Source organism: Erpetoichthys calabaricus, chromosome 8 (assembly GCF_900747795.2).
Source record: "Erpetoichthys calabaricus chromosome 8, fErpCal1.3, whole genome shotgun sequence".
Taxonomy (NCBI): Eukaryota; Metazoa; Chordata; class Cladistia; order Polypteriformes; family Polypteridae; genus Erpetoichthys; species Erpetoichthys calabaricus.
This window is the reverse complement of record NC_041401.2, coordinates 31,566,053-31,591,305: the sequence shown is the minus strand read 5'-3', so window position 1 is coordinate 31,591,305 and position 25,253 is coordinate 31,566,053. Positions and strand designations below refer to the sequence as shown.

Genomic DNA, 25,253 nt, shown 5'->3' with positions numbered 1-25,253 from the left:
ATTTTTTTTAAATGCCCCACACAAAAATAAATAATTACCCATAATTATTGGTACTGTAAATACAGACCTACTACATCATTTATTGTTCCTTAGTAAGGAATGAGTATTAGTCAAGCTCCCTGCATTTGGTCATTTAATGGTTGTAGGTACCTGTGAAATTCATTTAAATTAAGTTTATTACTATAAAGCTACACTTGTTTTAAAGAAAAGAATGTAGGAGCACTGTGGCTTCTTTACAAAACATGCTACAATATACTTTTAAAGAGCTACTAAATTTGGGGAAGTGAGCAACAACCTCTACAAGTAACTGAATTGAATAAAATTATGTACTTAATAATTCTATACACTATGGCCAAACATTTGGGAGACCTGACCGTCACATGTACAGTATATGTGCTTGGTGTACATTCCATTTCAAAACGATGGGCACTAATATGGAGTTGCCTCCTCCTTTGTGGCTGTAATAGCGTCTACTCTTCTGGGAAGGTTTCCACAAAAATATGGAGTGTATCTGTGGGAATTTGTGCCCATTCAGCCAAAAGAACATTTGTAAGGTGAGGTACTGATGAAGAATAAGAAGACCTGACCCGCACAGGTGTTCAATAGGGTTAAGATCAGAGCTCTGTGCAGGACACTCAAGTTCCTCCGCACAAAACTTGTTCAACCATGTCTATGGATATGGCTTTGTGCATTGAGGCAATCTTGCTGGAGCCAAAAAGGCCTTCCCCAAACTGTTGCCACCAAGTTGGAGGTGCACAATTGTCTAAAACAGCTTTTTTGCTGTAGTAATAACAGTACCCTTCACTGATAATAATAATACATTTTATCTATACAAAGGAGCCTAGCCCCAAACCCTAAAAAACAGCCCCAGGCTGTTATCCCTACTTCACCATACTTTTTACAGTAGGTAATCTGCAGTCTGGAAGATAGCCTTCCCCATGCATCTGCCAAACCCAACTTCTCCTTCAGCCTGCCAGTTAGTGAAGTGTGATTCATTACTCTAGAGAACACATTTCAATTTGTCCAGAGTCCAATTTAAACCACTCAAGCTGAATGCTTGGCATTGCACATAATGATCTTAAGCATGTGTGCAGTTGCTTGGCCACGGAAACCCATTTAAGGAAGCTCCCGATGCACAGTGCTTGATTTTGTGCACCTCCTTACAATGGGTGCAGTTCAAACACTGGAGCTCAATAAATGGAGAGGTATCCACATACTTTTGGCCACATAGTGCATATACTTACTTAAAATGTATATTCACTTATTATATTCTGTGTGACTCATTTAGATAAAATAAGTACAGTGCTTTCTTTTTATCACATCTAATTGCAATTTAAGTAACATTAGTGATTCTTAAACTATTTACCAGTGTGGCCCTATTGAACATGTTTGAAGAAAACAAAGTCTCAAGCAGGGGACATTTTGAGAAAACATTTTTGTAAACTTTAATTCAGAGCAGTCATGTCTTTGATTAAATAGTGTATGCTAATGAAGATAAACATGGATATCAGAACAGATAAACTCAAACACCACTTTCTTACCTGTCTGTGTTGACATTGAGACACATATATCATTCTTCATTGGCAACTGTAGAAAATTCATAGCTCCCCAGTTTTCATACTCAACAGGAGAGCCATCCATCCAGCTGTATTCAACATATACAATTAGTAAATACATGGAGAAATTCCTTCAAATTCCCTCATATCATTTTGACACCAATGGCTATACTTACCGAAACTGAGAGCTGCTTAAATCTTTGGACAATCCAATCCATATCCTTTCTTTATTTGGAAATGACTACAAAGACAAACAGTAGTTACATTGTTTTAAAAGCAAATGCCATTAAATATCAAATATTAAAGCACACTATCTTTTAGCAATATTGCTTCATTAACAAGCAGGTATCAGGGCATGTTCACACTAATTGTAATTTCTATTGAATGCACCTTCCAACTGATTATTACAGTTTAAATACATTGACAAATAATGAATATTTGAAGTACTTGTACCATAACCACTTGTTTGATTATTTTTCATTTTTGTTTGATTAATGTACTGTAAAATGTTTCTCTCTGCTGTAACTTACCTTTTTAATTCTACCAAGAAGGAAAGCATGTTCTTCAGGTGTATGTATGGATACCAAGTCAGAACCTAAAAGCTTACAAACCAAAGCAGCATCATCCCAAGGAAGATCCAACATCGAAAATAGATATTCTGCTCCTCTGAAAAAAACCCAGGGTTCTAATTCTGGAAAATAATAAAAATACATACATAAAGCATGGTAGAAAATAATACATTTTATGCCCCCTTATGATTGCATGGTTTAACATATTTAGATATATTTAACCAACACTTACTACTAACAGTAAATAAATGTAACTTTACAACTGAAATGTTTCATTTTTCCATTATTATTTAAAGATAAACATCAGCCAACATTTAATCAAGTCCAGAAAGTGCTTAACAAGTGCTTGATTCACCAATTTGCCTTATCTGCTGTGCAGTAATAGCTTCTCATTCACACTCTGTTTAGTTGCTCTGGCCAATTTGTTCTTACAGGACTGCTTGAACTGAGACATGTACCAGAAGTTTCTTATAGTTTTTCAGTATGGACTTTGATGTGGTCATTCAAAAATCCTGACGTTCATAATTTCCAGTCATTCTACCTTAAGTCTGAATGTGCATTTGCATCATTGTTCTGTTCCAAGATCTACTTCTGTATTAGCTTTATTTTCTTTTTGAATACTTCAACACAAAGTAGAATTCATTGTACTGTATATTTAGTAACAAAGAAGTCATAAGGCAGAAAAGTAAATCATATCAATTAGCCAAGAACACAATATTTGGTATTAGCAGAAACGTTTAGAAGCCTATTCATAAATGGAATCCATATACAGTAAATGAATGAATCAAACATCCACCCTTCAAATATTTTCAGAAAAAAACAATACGCTAAGTGGAAAATGCACAACCAATGCCATTCAGAATACATTAACTGCCTGGTGGAGTATGCAAAAGCAAAACATTTGAAAGTGCACTATGTGCAGCCACATTTTTCAATTCTGATGCTGAAATATAATACATTAAACATATACCTGATTGACATAAGGGCCATCTGATCAAAGTAAATGTTTGACCACATTTCACAAAACCAAATAAATCCACTTATGACTCGTTTCTTAAAAGCACTTTACTTCAGAACTTTTTATTTCACTGATATTTGCCATAGCAAGAGAGGACTATACACCCCTTTAGACAAGCAGAATTACGTACGTTGACAATGACCTTGAATGTTTTTTTTAATCCTGTGTGGATGGCAACATTTTATTAAAAGGTGTTTTTTTTTTTTAAATCCGCGCAGTAGATATTACCATTTAGACTTTATGAGTAAAAGTGTGAAGAATTTTCCTTTACCTGATCTATAAAAAATGTAACAATACTGCATGGTATCTGCTCTAAAGATTTCGGCCATTCTCAAAGAGGCACGATGATAAAAAATTTAGTGCTGCTATCCCAACCACTTTGGACTCCTGGATTTAAAACTTTTGTGAGTTTTGCACATTCTCTCCTTGTTCACAATGCATATCCTAAATACATACATGTTACACTATGCTAGCAACTCTAATCTGACTTTGTGGAATCAGAGTAACAGAATAGTGGCAGTTTATAAATTGGACTGATAATGGATACAATTCTAAAACTCAAGTATTTAAGTTATTTCAATTCACTGAAAATTGGCTATCATTCATTACAAGCACAACAACAATAGGATATGAATTGATACTACATTTGCATATAGTTAATGCTGTGCTTATAGAAACTCAGACATTTTCTACTATTGTAAAAAAGTATATAAGCACTTTATGCTTTCTGTTACGTAAATATAAAATGGACCACTTTTTGATGGTTTCTTTTGTTTTTTAACATGCCAACATTGCAGTACTGGCTTTTTGTTCCACATAAACTTGAACCTCTGACTTAAATGTGAAGCATATCATATATTCTATTTCAGTACTGGATTAAAGGGGTTTTAACAATTTTTGTATATTTTCAATTTGTCAGTTTGCATTTTGTTTTGGTATATTTTTGATTACAAGTAAAAATAAAAGAAAAAAATACTTTTGATTTAATATCCACTCTTCTTGTGCTATTGGTACAGCGAGAAGGTCATTGCACTGTTAGTATGCTGTGTCGATAACAGCATTATACTTATTTATAGCTCATTATAGTTCATAATTTGTTACTTTAAACATGAATAAAATAAAAAAAAACATACAGCCTTGGCTGCACATATAAACATAAACTGCCTGGTGTCATATACTAATGGAAGTGTGCAATCTGAAATGAAGATGTCAGTCACAAGAATATATACCCAAAGTTTGCTGTACTGCTAAATCTACAGTATATATACTGTACATGATATTATATACCACTACTAGAACTTTTTAACACCACTATTTTAACATTTGACGTAAATATAGAATAACTTTTATTTTTTATTACCAAAAACAGACATTCGATGAACACAGTTGAATTTCATTCATTTCTCATTTGCTTTACATATCACAGTTTGAAAGGATTCACTCTGGCTAACTGGCTGCAACACAAAAAACAGACAACTTCAAAAGGTAGGTCTGTTTCGTCTATCACAAACACATTCACATAAATGCATTGTCTAGGTCAAATTATGCTCTATTAAGAAAGAAAGAAAGAAAGAAAGAAAGAAAGAAAGAAAGAAAGAAAGAAAGACTTAGCCACTGAGTGGAAATGCATGGCAAAAATTAAATTACAATAGCAGGCATAAGACTGAGATGAAACCACTTGGATGCAGTGTCAGTGAATCATGTAGTGTGAATTCTTTCCTTGAGTCAACCTGAGTCCATGTCATTATACTGTAAGAGAAAGCAGGTATCCCTTCAGGGAATTCACATGATTTTTGAAATTTTCATTTTTTGAGAATTCTGAAATTAAAAGACACCATCACAGTGCATTTGATGTAATTTGTTATGTGTACCATAATGAGTTTCATTACACTGCTATACATAACTTGTGTGTCTGTTAGTTTTGGTAGTATGCTCTGTTAACTAGTCCCATGGAGGAGGACTTCTTTTACATCCAGTGTTGTTGGCTGTATTATTGAACGATTTGTAAATGTTATGACTTTCATGATATAACACTACTCTTATTGTTCTCCATTACTAGGCCTTTTACAAAGGAATACAGTTAAAAGTAATAAAATTACAAAGTTAGTGGTTTTGCTTATTGCTGTCTTCAAATACTTAAGAGAAAATATGCATATGCTAGCAGTTTGCAAGTAAGATGAAAAAATATTTACTAATATAAATTTAGAGGAACATATTGGTCAGAAAAGAACCCAGTCACAGGGGATGCAAAAACCAGTGTGATTCTTCGTGCTGGTCCCAAGCCCAGATAAATGGGGAGGGTTACATCAGGAAGGGCATCCGGTGTAAAACTTTGCCAAATCAATATGCGGACAACAATACAAATTTCCATACTGAATCGGTCGAGCCCAGGGTTATAAACAACGACCGCCACCAGTACTGTTAGCCAAAAGGGTGCTGGCTTAAATTGGGTTACTGTTGGCTGAAGAAGAAGAAGAACAAGGAGGAGAAGAAAAGGGGGGAGATGTGTCCGGAGGCAGGAGGAGAGGAGGAAAGTAAAGAGAGTGGAACTGAGGGAAGGAACTTTGAATGTTGACAGTATGACTGGTAAGGGGAAAGAGTTAGCCGATATGATGGAGAGAAGGAAGGTTGATATATTGTGCATGCAAGAGACTAAATGGAAGGAGAGTAAGGCCAGGTGGATCGGAGGTGGATTCAAATTGTTCTATCATGGTGTGGATGGGAAGAGAAATGGGGCAGGAGTTATTCTGAAGGAACAATATGTCAAGAGTGTTTTGGAGGTGAAATGAGTGTCAGGCAGAGTAATGATTATGAAGCTCGAAATTGGAGGTGTGATGATGAATGTTGTTAGTGCATATGCACTGCAAGTTGGGTGTGCAATGGGTGATAAAGAAGATTTTTTGAGTGAGTTGGATGAAGTGATGAACAGAAAGTGGTGATTGGAGCGGATTTCAGTGGGCATGTTGGTGAAGGTAACAGAGGAGACGAGGAAGTGATGGGTAGGTATGGTGTCAAGGAGAGGAATGAAGAAGGTCAGAGGATAGTGGATTTTGCCAAAAGGATGGACATGGCTGTGGTGAATATGTATTTTAAGAAGAGGGAGGAACATAAGGTTACGTACAAGAGTGGAGGAAGATGCACAAAGATAGATTATATCCTATGCAGAAGAGTCATTCTGAAGGAGATTGAAGACTGCAAAGTGGTGGCAGGGGAAAGTGTAGTTAAGCAGTATAGGATGGTGGTCTGTAGGATGACATTGGAGATCAAGAAGAGGAAGAGAGTGAGGGCAGAGCCAAGGATCAAATGGTGGAAGTTGAAAAAGGAAGACTGCAAGGTTGAGTTTAGGGAGAAGGTGAGACAGACACTGGGTGGCAGTGAAGAGTTACCATACAGCTGGGAAACTACAGCAGATGTAGTAAGGGTGACAGAAAGAAGGGTGCCTGGCGTGACATCTGGAAAGAGGAAGGAGGAAAAGGAAACCTGGTGGTGGAATGAGGAAATACAGGAGAGTATACAGAGGAAGAGGATGGCAAAGAAGAAGTGGGATAGTCAGAGAGATGCAGAAAGTAGACAACAGTACAAGGAGATAAGGCGCAAGGTGAAGGGAGAGGTAGCGAAGGCTAAAGAGAAGGTATAAGATGAGTTGTATGAGAGATTGGACAGTAAGGAGGGAGAAAAGGACCTGTACAGATTGGCTAGACAAAGGGGCCGAGCTGGGAAAGATGTGCAGCAGGTTAGGGTGATAAAGGATAAAGATGGAAATGTACCCACAAGCGAGGAGAGTGTGTTGAGCAGATGGAAAGAGTACTTTGAGAGGCTGATGAATGAAGAAAACGAGAGAGAAGAGGTTGGATGATGTGGAGATAGTGGATCAGGAAGTACAACGAATTAGCAAGGAGGAAGTAAGGTCAGCTATGAAGCTATGAATGGAAAGCCGTTGGTCCAGATGACATACCTATGGAAGCATGGAGGTGTTTAGGAGAGATGGCAGTGGAGTTTTTAACCAGACTTGTTTATCTGGAATCTTGGAAAGTGAGAGGATGCCCGAGGAGTGGAGAAGCAGTGTACTGGTGCCGATATTTAAGAATAAGGGGGATGTGCAGGACTGCAGTAACTACAGGGGAATAAAATTGATGAGCCACAGCATGAAGTTATGGGAAAGAGTAGTGGAAGCTAGGTTAAGAAGTGAGGTGATGATTAGTGAGCAGCAGTATGGTTTCATGCCAAGAAAGAGCACCACAGATGCAATGTTTGCTCTGAGGATGTTGATGGAGAAGTTTAGAGAAGGTCAGAAGGAGTTGCATTGCGTCTTTGTGGACTTGGAGAAAGCATATGACAGGGTGCCTTGAGAGGAGTTGTGGTATTGTATGAGGATGTCGGAAGTGGCAGAGAAGTACGTAAGAGTTGTACCAGATATTTACGAGGGAAGTGTGACCATGGTGAGGTCTGCAGGAGGAGTGACGGATGCATTCAAGGTGGAGGTTGGATTACATCAGGGATCGGCTCTGAGCCCTTTCTTATTTGCAATGGCGATGGACAGGTTGACAGACGAGATTAGACAGGAGTCCCTGTGGACTATGATGTTTGCTGATGACATTGTGATTTGTAGTGATAGTAGGGGGCAGGTTGAGGAGACCCTGGAGAGGTGGAGATATGCTCTAGAGAGTAGAGGAATAAAGGTCAGTAGGAACAAGACAGAATACATGTTAGTGAATGAGGGGGAGGTCAGTGGAATGGTGAGGATGCAGGGAGTAGAGTTGGCGAAGGTGGATGAGTTTAAATACTTGGGTTCAACAGTACAGAGTAATGGGGATTATGGAAGAGAGGTCAAAAAGAGACTGTAGGCAGGGTGGAATGGGTGGAGAAGAGTGTCAGGAGTAATTTGTGATAGATGGGTATCAGCAAGAGTGAAAGGGAAGGTCTACAGGATGGTAGTGAGACCAGCTATGTTATATGGGCTGGAGACGGTGGCACTGACCAGAAAGCAGGAGACAGAGCTGGAGGTAGCAGAATTAAAGATGCTAAGATATGCACTGGGTGTGACGAGGATGGACAGGATTAGAATTGAGGACATTAGAGGGTCAGCTCAAGTTAGACAGTTGGGAGACAAAGTCAGAGAGGAGAGATTGCAGTGGTTTGGACATGTGCAGTGGAGAGATGCTGAGTATATTGGGAGAAGGATGCTAAGGATAGAGCTGCCAGGGAAGAGGAAAAGAGGAAGGCCTGAGAGAAGGTTTATGGATGTGGTGAGAGGACATGCAGGTGATGGGTGTAACAGAAAAAGATGCAGAGGACAAAAGGATATGGAAGAAGATGATCCGCTGTGGCAACCCCTAACGGGAGCAGCCGAAACAAGATCATGATACTGGTCAGAAAAGGTTTTCACCTGGCTAGTTACAATGATTATATGAATTTTATATAAAAAAATAAAAGCATATTTTTGGATATGCTGCCATTTCCAAAGATGTTAGGGAAAATGATAAACTTGTAATCTTTCATTTTGCATCATTCTGAAATATAAAGCAGTAATAATACACTTCAGAATGATAAACAATGTTGCACAATTTATTATTACTTTGCTTGAGCTTATTAGCCTCTTTAGCATTATGTTTACCCCTAGAAAATGAGTCAAAAACTTTACACTTTTTTTTCAACAAGAAAATATGTTATGTGTGACTGTGACGATGCGGGTTCTACGCCATGCTCCCATCCAGCTTCTGGGAGCTCTTGAACCCAACACCGTCGGTAATGTCACCGATGAGCTGGACAGTGAGGCACAACAAAGCAAGGGGATGGTGCAAAAAGTGCAAAGTACTTTTATTTTAAAAATCAACAAAAGAAAACAGTGTTCAAATAAATATTGCAGTGCTTCAAAAATCTTCAAATAAATAATCCAATAAAAACAAGTGAGCTCGTGGAGGTTAAAAACACACTAGAAAGAATCCTTTAAAAACCGAGGTTAAAACAATGGCTGGAAGCAGTCCTTTAAAACAAAACCCGGTGCCTTCTTTTACTGGTGATTCCCCTGTTTCTCCCATCCAGGCTATGCACCAGGGGAGTCACCCTACATGCAGCTGACCTTCTACACCGTACTGGTCTGGTGGACTTTCCGATCCCTGGCTCCAGTTGTGCTCACCCAGGCCGAGACTTGGGCTCCCCAGCGACCAGGACGCTCACGCTGGGGCCTCCACTTCCCAAGTCCCCGACTCCTGTTGCCTTCGCTGCGGTGAGCCAACCTTCTCCCAGTCACTCCTGCTCTAAACAAGTGCTCAGCAGGAGTGATCACTACCGTCGGCCCTCGTTTTCCGGACAAACACCCACTCGGGCTCGTCTCTCCCCGCTGCCTGCAATCAGCGCTCGCTCTCCTGCACCGGCTTTCTCCTTCTTGCTTCCTTCTCCCTTCTCCATCTTTTTTCATTCCTTCTTTTTCTCTCCCTAACCGCCTCGCACTTCTATTATTTATCACAGGAACGTGTATCAGGTGTGGCAATTAGCAGCTCCCGGCATCAATTACAGTTGCAGACGACTCCTCACCTGTACACTTAAAGTGAGGACCGCCCGCATCACGAATTCACCTGGGAACCTGCTCCAGCCACACTACCATACCGTGAGTGCGGCAACTATTTATTTAAAAAGTGGCCATTTGGACTTGAGCTGTGGACCCGATACACCACAGTGACAGAAACATAAATACCAAAACACCAAAATTAATATAGAAGGAAAGGTATTTCTTGCGTCCACTGCTGTACTGTTGCAGATTTAGTACATGTCCTTTGCGTGATATGTTTTGAGACAATCACTAACACACAACGTTGCAATTAGGACAATAGAAGCGTATTTCTTTGCACACTTTTCTCAGGATATTTTATTCTGTTGTTTGCGCACGATAGGGTAGAATGTCATCCCTGATATGCATGATCAATGCCTCCCAGGGCTTCGTGACTTCCATACTTCCCCTGAAAAAAATATTGACAGTTGCTGCACACTTAATACTGCTTAAGGGGCTAACTTCTTTCTTGTTCTTGCACTTGATCACAATCATTTTGCCTCTTTGTCACACAGCTGCTGTTGCACCACAATGAAGCTTCACACAATTAAATTCATGAACCATATTATGACAATTCAGTCTAAGAGTGACGTATTCATCAGTATCACTATCAATGTCAATGTCCAATTCACATTGCCTTTATGACGTTTCATTTGCCATTGTGTTTTTCGTTGGAGATTTCACCCCATTCATGAGTACTGATGAGTTACCTTACAGTTTACCTACCTTACAGTAAAGTAGGAAATATTCTTTTTTTTTTTTGCAGCATGATGTTATTTCATCCACTAGGTGGGAGCAGAATATTGTCGGAAGAGTTCTTCTGGCTTAACACTATAAATTGTATTATTACATGTCAGCCAAAGTCTAACTCAGGTTTACCCGCAATTACCTTGAATTTTAAGCTTGAGTCACATTCAGCGTTAGCACCAAGAAGGTTAACCTTTCATAAGTGTAACATGACCATTACAGTACACTGAATTATTTTGATTTATTAAAATCATTTTGCCACCGTTTAATTTCTTTCATTAATTATATAATTGCCTAAGCATCATCTGACATTCAAAAAATTTACAAATACCTCCTATATACTATACTCTTAAACTAAATGTTGCCAAAATGTGTTTTTACATACAGTACCTAAGGCAGTTTTCTTCAAACAAGTCTTTAGTTTCCTTGTTGTCTTCACTCTTTCATTATTAAAATATGCCATATGTATATGCTAAGGGAAGCAGCACTTTAAAGCACCACTATGCACAAAGCAGGAGTCAGATTCTGATCACAGTTTTGATTCTGCTAAAAATGAAGCATTTTATTCTAAGTACTGTTTAATGTCATATAGTTAAAAATGTAGCATATAAATAGGCTTGTGGTAGCAGAATGGCTTTCATTCACAGCTGATTTCAATTCAAGTAATGTAAAAATAGCTTTGACTGATGTGTGTTTGTGCTTGTTTTCTTAAACATACACTTTTTCAAAGTATACCCAATAATTACCAAATGAAAAATAACCATGAATATAAAATGAACAATTCTAGCATAGAATAACTATCAATATTACCCTATTACCCTACAAAAGAAGAAAAGTAACTGGACTAAGTTCCCATTCTAGCTATTTATATGACTTAAAACCCAGTAATTCGTTAAAATTATCTAAAGTAAAAATTCAATCTAAGTCAAAACGGAGGTAAAGAATTTAGGGGTAACTATTGACTCTGACCTGAATTTTAAATCACATATTAATCAGATTACTAGGGCAGCATTTTTTCACTTAAGAAATATAGCAAAAGTTAGATCTCTTATAGGGCAGCACAGTGGTGCAGTGGTAGCGCTGCTGCCTCGCAGTTAGGAGACCTGGGTTCGCTTCCCGGGTCCTCCCTGTGTAGAGTTTGCAAGTTCTCCCCGTGTCTGCGTGGGTTTCCTCCCACAGTCCAAAGACATGCAGGTTAGGTGGATTGGCGATTCTAAATTGGCCCTAGTGTGTGCTTGGTGTGTGTGTGTCCTATGGTGGGTTGGCGCCCTGCCCGGGATTGGTTCCTGCCTTGTGCCCTGTGTTGGCTGGGATTGGCTCCAGCAGACCCCCCGTGACCCTGTGTCCGGATTCTGCAGGTTGGAAAATGGATGGATAGATGGATCTCTTATAACATTGCAAAATTCTGAAAAATTAGTTCACGCTTTTGTTTTCATTCGGATAGATTACTGTAATGCACTCCTCTCAGGACCACCCAAGAAAAAGACATCAATGGAATGCAGCTAGTGCAGATTGCAGCTGCTAGAATCCTAACTAGGAAAAGAAAATCCGAGCACATCTCTCCAGTTCTGATGTCACTGCACTGGTTACCTGTGCCATTTAGAATTGACTTTAAAATACTGCTTATGGTTTACAAAGCCTTAAATAATCTGCTCCATCTTATATTTCAGAATGCCTTTAACCTTACACTTTAAATCATAACCTTAGATCTTCAAATGATTGTCTGCTTATAATTCCAAAAGCTAAACTTAAAAGAAGAGGTGAGGCGGCCTTCTGCTGTTATGCACCTAAAATCTGGAATAGCTTGCCAATAGGAATTCGCCAGGCTAATACAGTGGAGCACTTTAAGAAAACTACTAAAAACACATTACTTTAACATGGCTTTCTCAGAGCTTCATTTTAGTTTAACCCCGATATTCTGTATACACATTTAATTATCATTATTATTTCTGGTGGCTCCACAATCCCTACTTTCTCTTTTGTTCTTCTTCCGGTTTTCTGTGGTGGCGATCTGTGCCACCACCACCTGATCAAAGCACCGTGATGGATTAAAGGCCAGAAGTCCACATGACCGTCATCATCAAGTTCTTCCATGAGAACCCTGAATACAATGAGGACTGATTGAGGTCATTTATGTTAGGTAAAATGCCTAGAGGGGGGCTGGGCGGTCTTGTGGCCTGGAACCCCAGCAGATTTTTTTTTTTTTTCTATGGCTGTCTGGAGTTTTTTTTTTGTTTTTTCTGTCCTCCCTGGCCATCGGACCTTACTTTTATTCTATGTTAATTAGTGTTCCCTAATTCTATTTTATTATTTATTTTGTCTTTTTTCTCTTTCTTCATCATGTAAAGCACTTTGAGCTACATCATTTGTATGAAAATGTGCCATATAAATAAATGTTGTTGTTGTAAACAACTAACAGCTTGGAAAGGAATTGATTTATTGCATAACAGGAATACCAAAGGTGACAAAGGGCAGGAATATATCATCGACGGGTTCACATTACTTAGTAAACACAGGCAAAACCAAAAAGGTGGGGGAGTCACCATTTATATAAAATAGAATTTAAGTGCAAGTCTTCTTCAATAGGATGGTGACCACAGCTTAGTGAGGATGTTTGGATTTGAGCATCATCAGGGGTCAAGGTCTCATGCAGAAAATAGTGTCAACGTTTAGAGTGGGATATTATAGTCAAAGGGGACTTTAATTACCCAAATATTAATTATGCTAGCCTTTCATAGCACAATATAAGAACAGAACTTTGGAAGCAATGTGATTAAACCACTGAGATCTAGTGACCACATTATAGTATATTTCATTTTGTTTTGTTTATAAACTAGAAAAGTTTAATTTTAGTAGTTTTTAGTAGGTTTTGAGCAGATGTGACAAAGCCTAAATAAGATAAATTAGAGTAAATTTTTGAATGTGCAGAAAGCTGAGAAGAAGTGAGGCAGTGTTGAATGTACAGTATAATGCAGGCCAAGTTTATCTCAGCATTCTGAAGTTGCCTGAAATTAAAGAGAACTCAGTGGTAGATAAATAACGAGCTAAAAAGTACTGTAAGTTACAAAAGAAAAAAACAGCTGCATAAGGCATATAATAAGTTCATCGCTAACCGTAGGGCATATGAGAACAAATATTAAAAGGGAAATTAGGGAGGCTAAAGGCAGCTGGAAACAAATATTGCAGAAAATGCAAAAGATGTCCAAAAGAGATTCATTCAGTATTTAAGTAGTAAAAAACAGTCAAGGAAGAGGTAAAGAGTATTAGGAATGGTAAAGGTGCGCTAGAATAAATATCAAAAAAGCAAAGGCTTTGAAGTTGCCTTTTACTCCATTTTATACATGGGAAGAAGCGGATAACCTCTCAGCAGTAGCAAGTACTAAGGAGGTACTGAGTGATTTGGAAATTGTTTGAGGTAGAAGTGCTGCTTAGATTATATACGCTGAAATCTATCAAATCACCAGGAGCAGATAACACTTAACTTCAAGTGATTGAATAGTCAGTGAGTGTATATTTTATTTATATAAATATATAATATGCATCAATATATTTGGGGGAGGGATTCCTGGAATTGTTAATAAAAAAGAAAAACTTTATCATAAAACATACAGCAATTCCCTTTTAGTCACTTTGAAAATATTCTCTTTGAGATGTAATATTTGTACATTAAAGTGCTGAGGCACCTATGATAAAGCAACAGGAAAAAACATCTGGAGAAGTGGTGCACCCAAAATTATATTTTGCAAAATGACAACACATACTTCATTGTCGATCAATGAGTTTTTGACCTAAAACAATGTAGTTGTTGCTTTGTACCTCCTGTATTTTCCACATCTTGTTCTCTATAGCCTTTTTAAGTTTCTAAAATTGAGACTGAAAGAAAGAATATTTGCTACCATGAAAGAAATTCATGAAAAAACCTGTGAGGCTAAAAATGTGGCAAGAAAAGAAAAATACAGGAAATGTTTCCAGGTATGAGGGAAGCAGTGAGAGAAGTATATGGTATTTCAAGGAGAATATTTTGAAGGTGATTAAAAGGGAACTGATGTAAGCTTTAAAACAAAGGTTTTGTGTTTTTTTCTGTTTTAACAATTCTAGCAATTTGTGCGCCACCACCCCCCACCCATATAAATGAACCTTGCCACATAATTTTAGAAAATCACTGCACACTGGGAAAATTCCTAAATACTGTAGGCTAGCAAATACTATACTGTTGCATAAAAAAGGCAATTGAGCTGATATGTGCATAAAAGGTAAATTAATGCAAACAAGTATTAACAAAATGATCAAGCAGCACATGTCTAGAACAAGAGTATTACCAAAGAGTCAAAATGTGCTCAGTCAGGGAAGGTTGTGTTTCATTAATATGCAGGAATTTTATAAGGAATCAACAAAAACATATAAAAGTGGCGAGTATGATATTATTTATGCTTAATTTCAGAAGGCTTTTGATAAAGTCCCACATGAAAGGTTAGTAATCAAACTAAAAGAGGTGGCAATTCGAGGTGTGTTGTGCAGGTGGGGTCAATATTGGCTCAAACACAGGAAGCAAAGGGTCATGGGGAGAGTACCTTTTTCTAAATTAGGTGATGTTAAAAGTAGTGTTCCTCAGGGATCATCAGTGCAGGAGCCACTGCTCCTTTTAAGATACAGTACATTAACAATCTAGAAAAGTATATAATCAATAAGCTTGGATATGATACCACACTAGGTAGAATGGCTGATAATGTTGAAGCAACAACATTGTTACAGAGGGACACAAACATCTAATAGGAGATTAAGTTATATATCACGATGTGTGGAGTATAAGTCAAGGGAGATTATGCTTAAGTTATATAATACACTAGCAAGTCCTCACCTGGAGTGCTGTGTTCAATCATGGTCTTCTTGTTATAAAAAGACACAGTACTGCTAGAGAAAGTCCAAAGTTAGAGTGACTCGGCTGATTCTGGGACTGCTACAGTATGTATGTAGTTATAATGTAAGAATGAAGGATTTGAAACATTTCCAGTTGAAATAAATGGAAATTTAGAGGAGACGTGATCAAAGTGTTTAAAATTATGAAATGAATTAATACTATGGATCCAAGCTGTTACTTTAAAATACATTCTTCAAAAAGGACACAGGGACACTGTTAGAAACTTGTTAAGAGCAGATTTCGTACAAATGTTAGAAAGTTCTTCTTTCCACAGAGAGCCACAGACATATGAAATATATTACTACGTGGCATGGTGGAAAGTAGGAGACCCTCAAATCTCAGCTTGATGTTTTTTGGAGAACCTAGGTGAATAGGGTAGACAACCTTCATGGGCTATAAGGTATGTTCTCATCACAATTGTTCTATGGTTCTAAAATTAACATCAAATCATTTTCAGCTTCACTCTGTAATTTCATTTTCAACAGTGTAATTAGGAATAACTATAAATTTTGGTAGGCTAAAAAGATTTACACACATCTATTTTGTCAAAATAAATTAAACAAAAGCATGTTTTATTATTATTTTCTGTTCCTGAATAGAAACACAAACTGACTTTCTATTGCTTACTGACTGGAGTTCAGTAAATACAGTAATAGCCTGATGTATAACATAAAATATTTACATGTAAAATGCTGTGAGGACATAACTTTTTTCCATAAGTTTAAAAGATGCAGCTGAAATGTTTTTCTTTGTAGAATAATGTATTGGTTTTTTGTTATTCAATATAAGCTTAGCTTAGAAGTAATAGCATGTAACTGTAAACAGACATGCCTAACAACAATGTCAAGAAAGGGATGCATTATGGTATTTTTTTAATTTGCAGAGTTCTTTAGAGTTTATCCTTTTGTCCATCTGCAAGATTAGCCTGAACCTGTTCACCAGAGAAGACTGGTTTTCACTTGTATTGAAGGTAGGATAGACTTTTATTATGTACAGTATATAGCCTTGCATTTATCTTGTGCTGTTTTTGCTGATTTTATTTAATCCTTTGTGAGAAATGTTTTCATAAGAGCATACATTGTTGGTGACCTGTGGTGTTTGCATGTGCATACCAATACACAGTGTATGAATTTGCTGTGATTATTCCACGACAGCTTAAACAGTAAGCTGTAACAAAATAGGGATGCTTTGATTGATCAGCCAATCAAATCGGACGATTTTCACTACAAAAGTCTCAGTTGGAGTTCGGTAAAGCGGATGATCACAAAAAAAATGAAAGCCACTGCTTTTCTAAGCTTTATGGTAAATTAGTTGCAGTGAAGCATTTTATTTCCTTTAATGCCATATGTATCATTGATAAACACTGTATTTTGTACATATCAGTATGTATTTTAAGAAAATTATATTTATTTTAGTATTTTATGGTCACTGAACAATAAGCCTATAGAATTTCATTTTGTTAATAAAAAATGAACAGTTAGCACCTGTGGCCTGCAGTTTAATTATAAAAATACAAAGTTAACACTTTAATATAGAACTTAAGTTTATTGTAAAGTTTTTTGAAGGGATAAAGAGAAAAAAAAATCGGTATCGGAATTGGACCATCCAGTAAACGTGAAATCAATGATCCGATTGGATCATTCCTACAAAACATGTATTTCTGCAGTATTTAAAACATTTGAAGAGATTACTATTTATTATTTTGTTTTAATTGTACAAAGTTCTAACAAATGTTCAAACTCACAATAATGTACTATGAATTGGACACTACATTAAATAGGAACTCAGACTGTGGATATTTAATACAAATGCAAATCTGAAATTCAATCTTATTTCGTAGATTAAATGTCATAAAATAAACACTGATTAATCAGCCAGCACTCAGGATCTGGACCATAATTTCTTTTTAATTTTTATTTATTAATTTTTAGTCTTTCAAGAAAATAATACTGCATGCAATCAAGTTGAACTTATATAACAAATGACTTCATAGTCAAACTAGAAGAAAAAAATCAGAAAATTAAAAAAGAAAGTAGAAACAAAGAAAAAGACAAAACCTAACAAAACAGAATTCAACCTCCACCTGAGAGAAAGAGATTAGAAGCAAGAGCATGGACAAAATAAGTTAGAAAAAGAAAAAAGAAAAAGGAAAAATGTCCTTTGTCCCCCTGACAGGAGTACTTATTCTAAAGTTTTATTAATTGAATCTTGCCATATTTTAAAAGCAGATCCTCGAAGTAAGAATTAGATCTTTTCTAAATTCAAATAATATAGAACATCAGTTATCCACCGACTTATAACAGGTGGGCTGGGATTCTTCCAATTGAGCAAGATAAGCTTCAGTGCTTGTAGTGTGGCCTAGGCTATTACAGTCAAGTTCTCCACTTTAAGTCCAGTACATCAAGTACACACACTGGGAGTATGCCAAACACAGCTGTTAATGGCTTACGAGTGATTGTGACACCAAGGCTGTTTGATATAACCCTGTTTCAAACAAAGCCTATGGGAACTTTTCTCAAATAAACCATAACCTCGACACTGCTAGGCATTCATTTAAACTCTACATCTTTATCTCAAACATAGGTAAATACTGAAATAAGCCATAATTTAACTTTTTAAAATCTTTATTTAATATTTTGCATCTTTTACTTTATGTTAGTGCAGACTGACAGATGTTGACTTAACCTTGGAACCATGATTTATCTTTTGCTTAATTTCTTTGGCATCTGCAAAAATAACTATTTATCAGCTTAGGGTAATTAGACTGGTAAAGAAAACACTTATGTAATGTAAACATGACAGTGATTTTAAGATTATTAATTATTCATCTACATGAAGAAAGATCTTTTTAAGTGGAATGAATGCTGCATATAGCCAAGTGGACAAATATGTTAGAAGAACAGAAGAGTGTAGATTGTCATGTAGACAAGGCATCTGAATTCCCAAAGAAATTGGCAAGATCTTGGGGAACTGAACAAACAGTTCTGTACCCATCCTTTAAGAGACTCATGTTCACAATCCTCTGTATTTTTTCATAAGTATCTTCAAATAAGATTCTTGTCAAATACATTTTCTAACCTTTTACTGGTAAGTCTCTTTTCAAATAAATTTCCTACTTTTGATAGCATTTGTTTCTCTGTGTTTAATTAATTTTGCATTATAGTAATATTGACTTTATATAGTTTGATTGAGTCAAGGTTTAGTGTTTAAGAGCACCGAGCACCTAGTGTGAATGACTTCAGTATTCCTAAAGGGGTTACCAGCTGAGGAGGGATGCCTTCATTAGAAAGTAGCCCAGCGAGCATGAACCTGCTTTAGTGATTGGCACACGTGAAGCTTATGTCTAAGGACAACTGTTTGGAGTTCTTGTGCCGAGATAGTAAGTGTTTTTGCTTGAAGCAGCTGTCCACAAGGAGATAAGACTGGGGTGCTATAAAGCAAACATACCTAACACTTATACAAACAAGACAGGTAACAGTAACTATAGTGTAGGTGACCCAAAATGATAAACATAGGATTTTCATGATCATATACTCAAGGTATATTGATAAGAACAGATAAGGCTGTAAACATGGGTTGCTATAAAGCAGTTAAATTAAAGTATATATATAATTCTACAATAAGACATCTTTTTAAGGTTTCAAGTAAAACTTTTGTCTTTACTGTGCACTTTTCAGTGAATATTATGTTTCAATAAATAGTAATATGACAGTTTCAGCTCAACCATTGATAAATAAATATAGTAACTAATCATTATTGCACCCACACTAATTGATATTAGAGCTGCCAAATAAAACATGTCTTTAAATGCTTTACTAGAAACTTCCTAATGTTTAAAAAAAATAAACAATTAATTTTCCATACTGTTGTTTTTTTTTTTTCTTTCAACATAAACTGGTGCTACTTTTCAATTATAAATGCTCACAGGACCAGTTTGGCTTAAAGTTGTCTACTTACGTTTAATAAACCAGTAAGGATTCTTCACATCCAGACCTGTTGGTAGACCAAAAAGTATGCACATATATCATTTTTTTAGATCACAAAAGCATAATTAGAAGGTGATGTATTTATACAACATGTCTGAAGAACAGCTAATTACATCAGTATTTGCAATGCCCCAGTTTGACACATTTTGAAAACTTTTTTAAGCTTCCATACTTTCTCTGATCCCACACCCTTATTCACTCTATAATTCCTCCATACTCCCTCTTGAAAAATAAAAAAGCATCACCCTGATATTTGCTTACTGTTTGATTTTCCAAGTTGCACTTGTGAAAGTATGGGTATTCAAGTGGTGGCACGGATTTCTTCCATGCCATCTTCTGTGAAAAAGGTAACTTACCCATTCCCCCCAGTGTGTTTGAATATATAATTATAACTGATTATTTTTCACCTGTATTTTTTTTAAAGGTGTATAATTCGTTTACTGAGATATTTTATACAGACTGCACTCAGGGCATAACTACTGCAGTAATTGACACCACATTGGGTGTGCAACTTCCAAGTTACTTTTGAGCTATGAAGTGTTACTCTCTTACTGTTTTACAGCTTCATTATTGGGGTGGCTTGTGGCAGGTGCAAACAGATTCTATTCCAGGTGGTTCCTAATTTTGAGCAGTAACGTGACTTACTGGGCAGCTCACCTTCACCACAAGAGACTATCGTAAATAAGATTTAATGCAAATAAAGTAGTCAAATTATACTAATAGAAGCACATTAATTACTGCATTTCCAAGGAAAAAAAACACAGTCAACAATTTATTACTTTGCACTTTGGATGATTATCCATTTTAAACATAAATTGTTTTAAGTCTATAACAACAGACACACAGTATTTTCACATTGCATACATTAATACATTAATATTATACAACAATTTTTTTTCCACAAGAAGTAAAATGTAACAAACAAAATGACAACTCAGAGCAAATTCTAATTCATTCGTTTTCGCTCTAATTTGATGAGGGTCACAGTGGCAACATGCTGAGCAGGACAGACTAGGCCAAGTCCTATCCTAAACAGCTTCCCCCAGCTACTTCCCAGGAATTTCCAGGTGCTTCTAGGCTAGTTGAGAGATATAAACCCCCAGTGTGTAGTAGGTATACAAATGGGACTTTGCCCAGTGAGCCATGCTTTGTTCACATCCAGATGGAGGCACCTTGAGGTATGGCTGTACAATTTTTTGGATTAAATTATTTAATTCAAACTAATGATGCAAAACAGTTCAAACAAAACAAATTTTAAAACAAATGTTTAGTTTAGCAGTCAAGCAAACACTTTAGTTTAACTAGCTGGTCACATGTGTATAGTCAAAACATTACTTCACAAAATATGACAAGCAGCACTGTTCTTACAAATAAGCTTGTTTCAAAGTCGACAGTCTAGAATTATTTTGGATATGAAAGACAGGAATGTCAAACAAACTAATCTAAAATGCAAAGTTTGCAGAAAGGCGATATCGGTTAAATGTGGCAGCACATCCAATTTTACTTCTGCATTTACAAAAGAAACAGCACAATGGAACCAATGCTGAACAAGCACAGCATGAAGATAAAGCCTGTCCCCAGCCAACAGCTCTGGCGTACTCTTTCACCCTGCTTCAGAATGGACCAAAAAAGGTGCTCTTCCTGCTATATATCCCATTAGACAGCATGATTGTTGTTTTATTATATAGTTTATTGAATTACAAAAGGTTCACATATGCCTATTTGGGTTAACACTTTCTGTACTAATTAGCCTATTGTGATTGTTATTGCTGCCCAAGTAAAAACTGACCTGTGGTGCATTAAAGACATTACATACAAATAAGGCACAAACAATATTTTATAAATACCTTTTGGAATTTTGCAAATCCATTCATGTTTTGAGTCACATCTTTGAGGAATCAGTGTGTTATTAGTTTTATAAACTGCACAGTTCACCTTATCGTTCTCATCATTTCTGTCTTCTATAAATGATGACACTACCTATTTAAAAAAATGATATTTAACATAGTTTACAAAAATGCAATAATTTTAAAGAAATGTATATCAGCTAATTTTTTGACAGGTAGCTAAAGCGTTAATCTGCCACAGAAAACTTAACAACAATTAACTCTTATTCTTTGTTCAGTTAATAAAAAAATTAAGTAATGTACTTGTGATTAGTTTTTCTCTTTGGTTAAAACCATCGCTTAAAAAAATGTAAATAAAGCAGGACTTAGAATAATTATAAACAGGTTTCAGAGTCTCCAAATTTCACACCCACATACTGAATTTAGTTATTACTTAATATTTGTAGATGATGATTTACTACAGGAGCAAACAAGACTAATTGTTTCTGTAAATAATCCATCTATGCATCTGTATCAGGTGAGAGAGCCAGTGGCTATGCCTGCAGCATTCAGCAGAAATCAACTTTGGACTGGGCAGTAATCCCATACAATGCCCTTTCACACATCCATATACATAAATATTGTTATAAATCGTTTTCATAACTGTTCTTTTAACATTTTTTTTACTAAATTAATTAGTCAGATATTATTCACATCTTCCTCTTGGAATGTGACTGCATTTCTCTCTATTATAAAAAAAAAAATCCTGGAAAGGAAAAGCATGGCGACGAGATGTGATCTTCTCGGAAGACATTAAAAGACCCGCAAGACAAAAAAGACTGGCCACAGAGCATCTCACGGGGATTGTAAACATGAGACTTGGCGCCAAGAGATTGTCCCAGGGCCGTCTCACGGGGTCGTGGAACATGAGATTCTTGCAAGACACGTCCTTCTTATCAAATAAAAGCACGTCCAGCAAAACATGTAAAGGCACGTAGCACACACAGATCCTGTGCTCTCAACACATATAAAGTGTATAAGGACAACACGTTCTAGATGAAACGTCAATGACTAAAAGCAAAGAAGAAAGAGTAGTGCGGAGAAAAACAAACGATGGCGCGATACACATGCAGAGAAAGGTACAGAATATGAAAGCAGTAAAATTCGAAAGTATTGTAGCGTCCCAGCCAAGTTGAAGCCTTTTTTGTTTTAAGTGACTGTTAGGTCCGATTGAGGTAAGGCAGAGTACAGCATGGAAGACTGATACCGGGGTATTGACTGATGCGGTAAGGAGGGGGAGCAAGACCCGGGGGAGGAGGGGTCAGAGAGGGTGCTAGAAAGATGTGTTTGGGGTTACGAAGTCGGCAATTGTTCAAGTAGAACTTTTGCGACACTTTATTACGTCAGTCGCTACAGTATCAAAAAAAAAGATAGTAAAGTATCGCATTAGCGTAAACAAAAGGTAATTAATCATCAGAACCAGGTGTAATTGAAAAAATAGCAGGACAAATCAAGGTCAGAAATAAAAGGCAAAGAGTGGAAAACAAAGTCTTTTCGCTTTCGCAACTTCACAAACACGTTCACAAACGTTGGCGCTATACTCATGCAGAGCAGATTATGAAATCAGTGAAATTCGAAAGGCTCAAAAAAAAAAAACATGCACGATGCAAATGTGGAGAAAGTTAAAGAATATGAAAGTTGGAAAGTTAGAAAGTATAAAAAAAAAAAGTAAAGATCGCAGTAGCGCAAATAAACGGAAATTATTACCCAAAAAAGGGAAAATAATCACCACAGACCAGGTGTCATTGAAAAAAAGCAGGACAAAGCAAGGTCAGAAATAAAAGACAGAGTAGAAAACAAAATAAAACGTCATAAAGAGGTTAAAAAACAAGGGGGCCAAACACATGCAGAGCAGGTTAGAGATAATGAAAAGTGGAATTCAAAAGACTCAAAAAAAACATTGTCGCAAAACACAGGCAGAGCAAAATACAGAATATGAAAGCAGAAAAAAATGACAGTGTCAAAAAAAAGAAAGTAAACATCGCATTAGCGCAAACAAAGAGAAATTATTACTTGGAGAAATAAGGAAAATGCAAATAGAGATTGAAAATATGGACACAGGTGATATGTCAGAAATATGTAAACATTGTAAGGCTTTGAATTTTAAGTCAGAGAATTTCAAAAACGGAGTTTACCTCATGCATTCATTGGTTACTTTGCAAAAAAAATTAACTGCTGATGATGTAGATCGCTTTGTCTGTGCTGAAATTCCAAACAGAGAAACCTACCCTGAATTATGGTACAAAGTCATTAAACACATGTCTCACTGACCTCATTTAAAAGATTCAGCATACTGGGACTCGAAAAAATCCAAATATTGTTTTTACAGAAGTTCTGGAATAAAAGTGAAACTAATGAAATAGCAACAATTCAAAGAAAAAAAAAATCTTAACAGTGTGTATCCGGAAAACCAAACACGGGTTGGCGAGCGAAGCCCCCTAGTATGCATTAAAATTCTGAACGTTTTGAACTGTTAGTTGCTTGGCATTAGTTTATTACTTTAGTAAAATAGGAGAGATCACCTCAAATATCAGTTTTTAAATTGAACAACTTCAAAAACTAAAAGAAGATATTATAAAGACTTATCTGTGTGTATCCATATTATAAAAACAGATTTTGCTTTTATAGTTTAGTCTAATAAAATATTGATATGAAGGGTTGAATGATATATATGAATTTATTAAACATCACAAAGAACTTCATTCTATACAATCATTACCTTACAGGAGGATATGATATTAATGAACATAATTTGTTCCAAAACACCATAATATGATTGTACCTGCTGTGCCACTAGTTTTGATAATACACTTGTAATTAAAAAGTGGATGACAGAATACTACACATTTAGTCTACCAAATACAACTCCTATGAAAATATTTTTGAAAGAATTACAAATAAATAGCAATGACTGCTTGAAGAACTTACTTGTAATGATTTCTTACTAAAAAGCGTTTTGCTGGTTAGGTGGTTTTGAGTGTCTCTTCGGAGAACCCTTGCATATCGCTGGTTTGACTTTGTGTCGAACAAGCAGTTACTCACAGAGTCCCGAATGAGGCACATTACCTGCATTGTGAGGGAGTGTCAGTTAAGGCACTATGGCCATGTGATTGTTAGCCTATTGCTATTCCCCGAGTGTGATCTGGCTCACAGAACCCTCATTGTTGAGGACCTGAGTGGGTGAACCAGGCCAAGATGATGCCCATGTAACACCTGGCTCATAGATGATTATTTCTGGAGGGTGGGACGGGACCGTGTGTCTGCCTGGGGAGATAAGTCTGGTACTATTTTGAGATATCTGAACTGCAATTCAAAATATCTTAAAATCACTTCCTTTAAAAGTAAAAATGTTTCCAATGGAATTTCCTGTCTATTTTAAGACATCTTGAAATGAATTTCAGATATCTCAAAATTAGCAGGAAGTTATTTTGAGATATACTGAAATGCAATGTAGATATCTGAAAATGGGCAGGAAGCTATTTTAAGATACTGTATCTGGGAATGTATTTGAGATATCTTAAGGTGTTTCCACATCTAGTTCATTAGGAACATGTTTTTTTCTAACTTTTGGAGCAATTTTCTCGTTAGTCTGGTTTATTTAGGTAAAAGTGAACACAGGAATCACACTGTGGTGCACAACAAAACAACCAGACTGAGAACACTTTAGAAATGGTGATCTTGGTATGGTACTGACCAAACCCGTTAAAAATAAGTTCACCCACATACACCAATGTAACACAATTCACATTAAAGCAAAAGCTCTGTCAATCAGAGAAAAGTTGCCCCTAATTCAGGCTCAGAGCATCTCTGCCTCTTTTGCAAGCAGATAACATTTTACCAAGTTTGGGAAAAAAAAAAAAAAAAAAAAGGTGGCAAGAAACAAATAGCAAACAAATAGCAACATCCTGTGACACTGATAATCAAACCCCCTAATCTGCACCGAAGAGTAATGCACACAAATGTAGCAGAAAACGATCACTCTTTGGGTGTGGTTCAGATATTGGAAACACATTAAATATGACACCA

The 25,253-nt window shown here is 36.5% G+C and overlaps 1 protein-coding gene across 1 annotated transcript in view; it reads right to left on the bottom strand.

Moving 5' to 3' along the window:
- The window catches only part of pla2r1 (phospholipase A2 receptor 1), a 149,250-nt gene that overhangs the window by 45,026 nt on the left and 78,971 nt on the right, over positions 1–25,253 (bottom strand). Inside the window, exons 15-19 of the mRNA XM_028806414.2 lie at positions 21,189–21,321; positions 19,313–19,348; positions 2,087–2,247; positions 1,733–1,797; positions 1,542–1,645 (exon numbers count right to left, since the gene is read on the bottom strand). Coding sequence (XP_028662247.1) covers positions 1,542–1,645; positions 1,733–1,797; positions 2,087–2,247; positions 19,313–19,348; positions 21,189–21,321 — 499 coding nt within the window. The remainder of the gene's footprint in view (positions 1–1,541; positions 1,646–1,732; positions 1,798–2,086; positions 2,248–19,312; positions 19,349–21,188; positions 21,322–25,253) is intronic.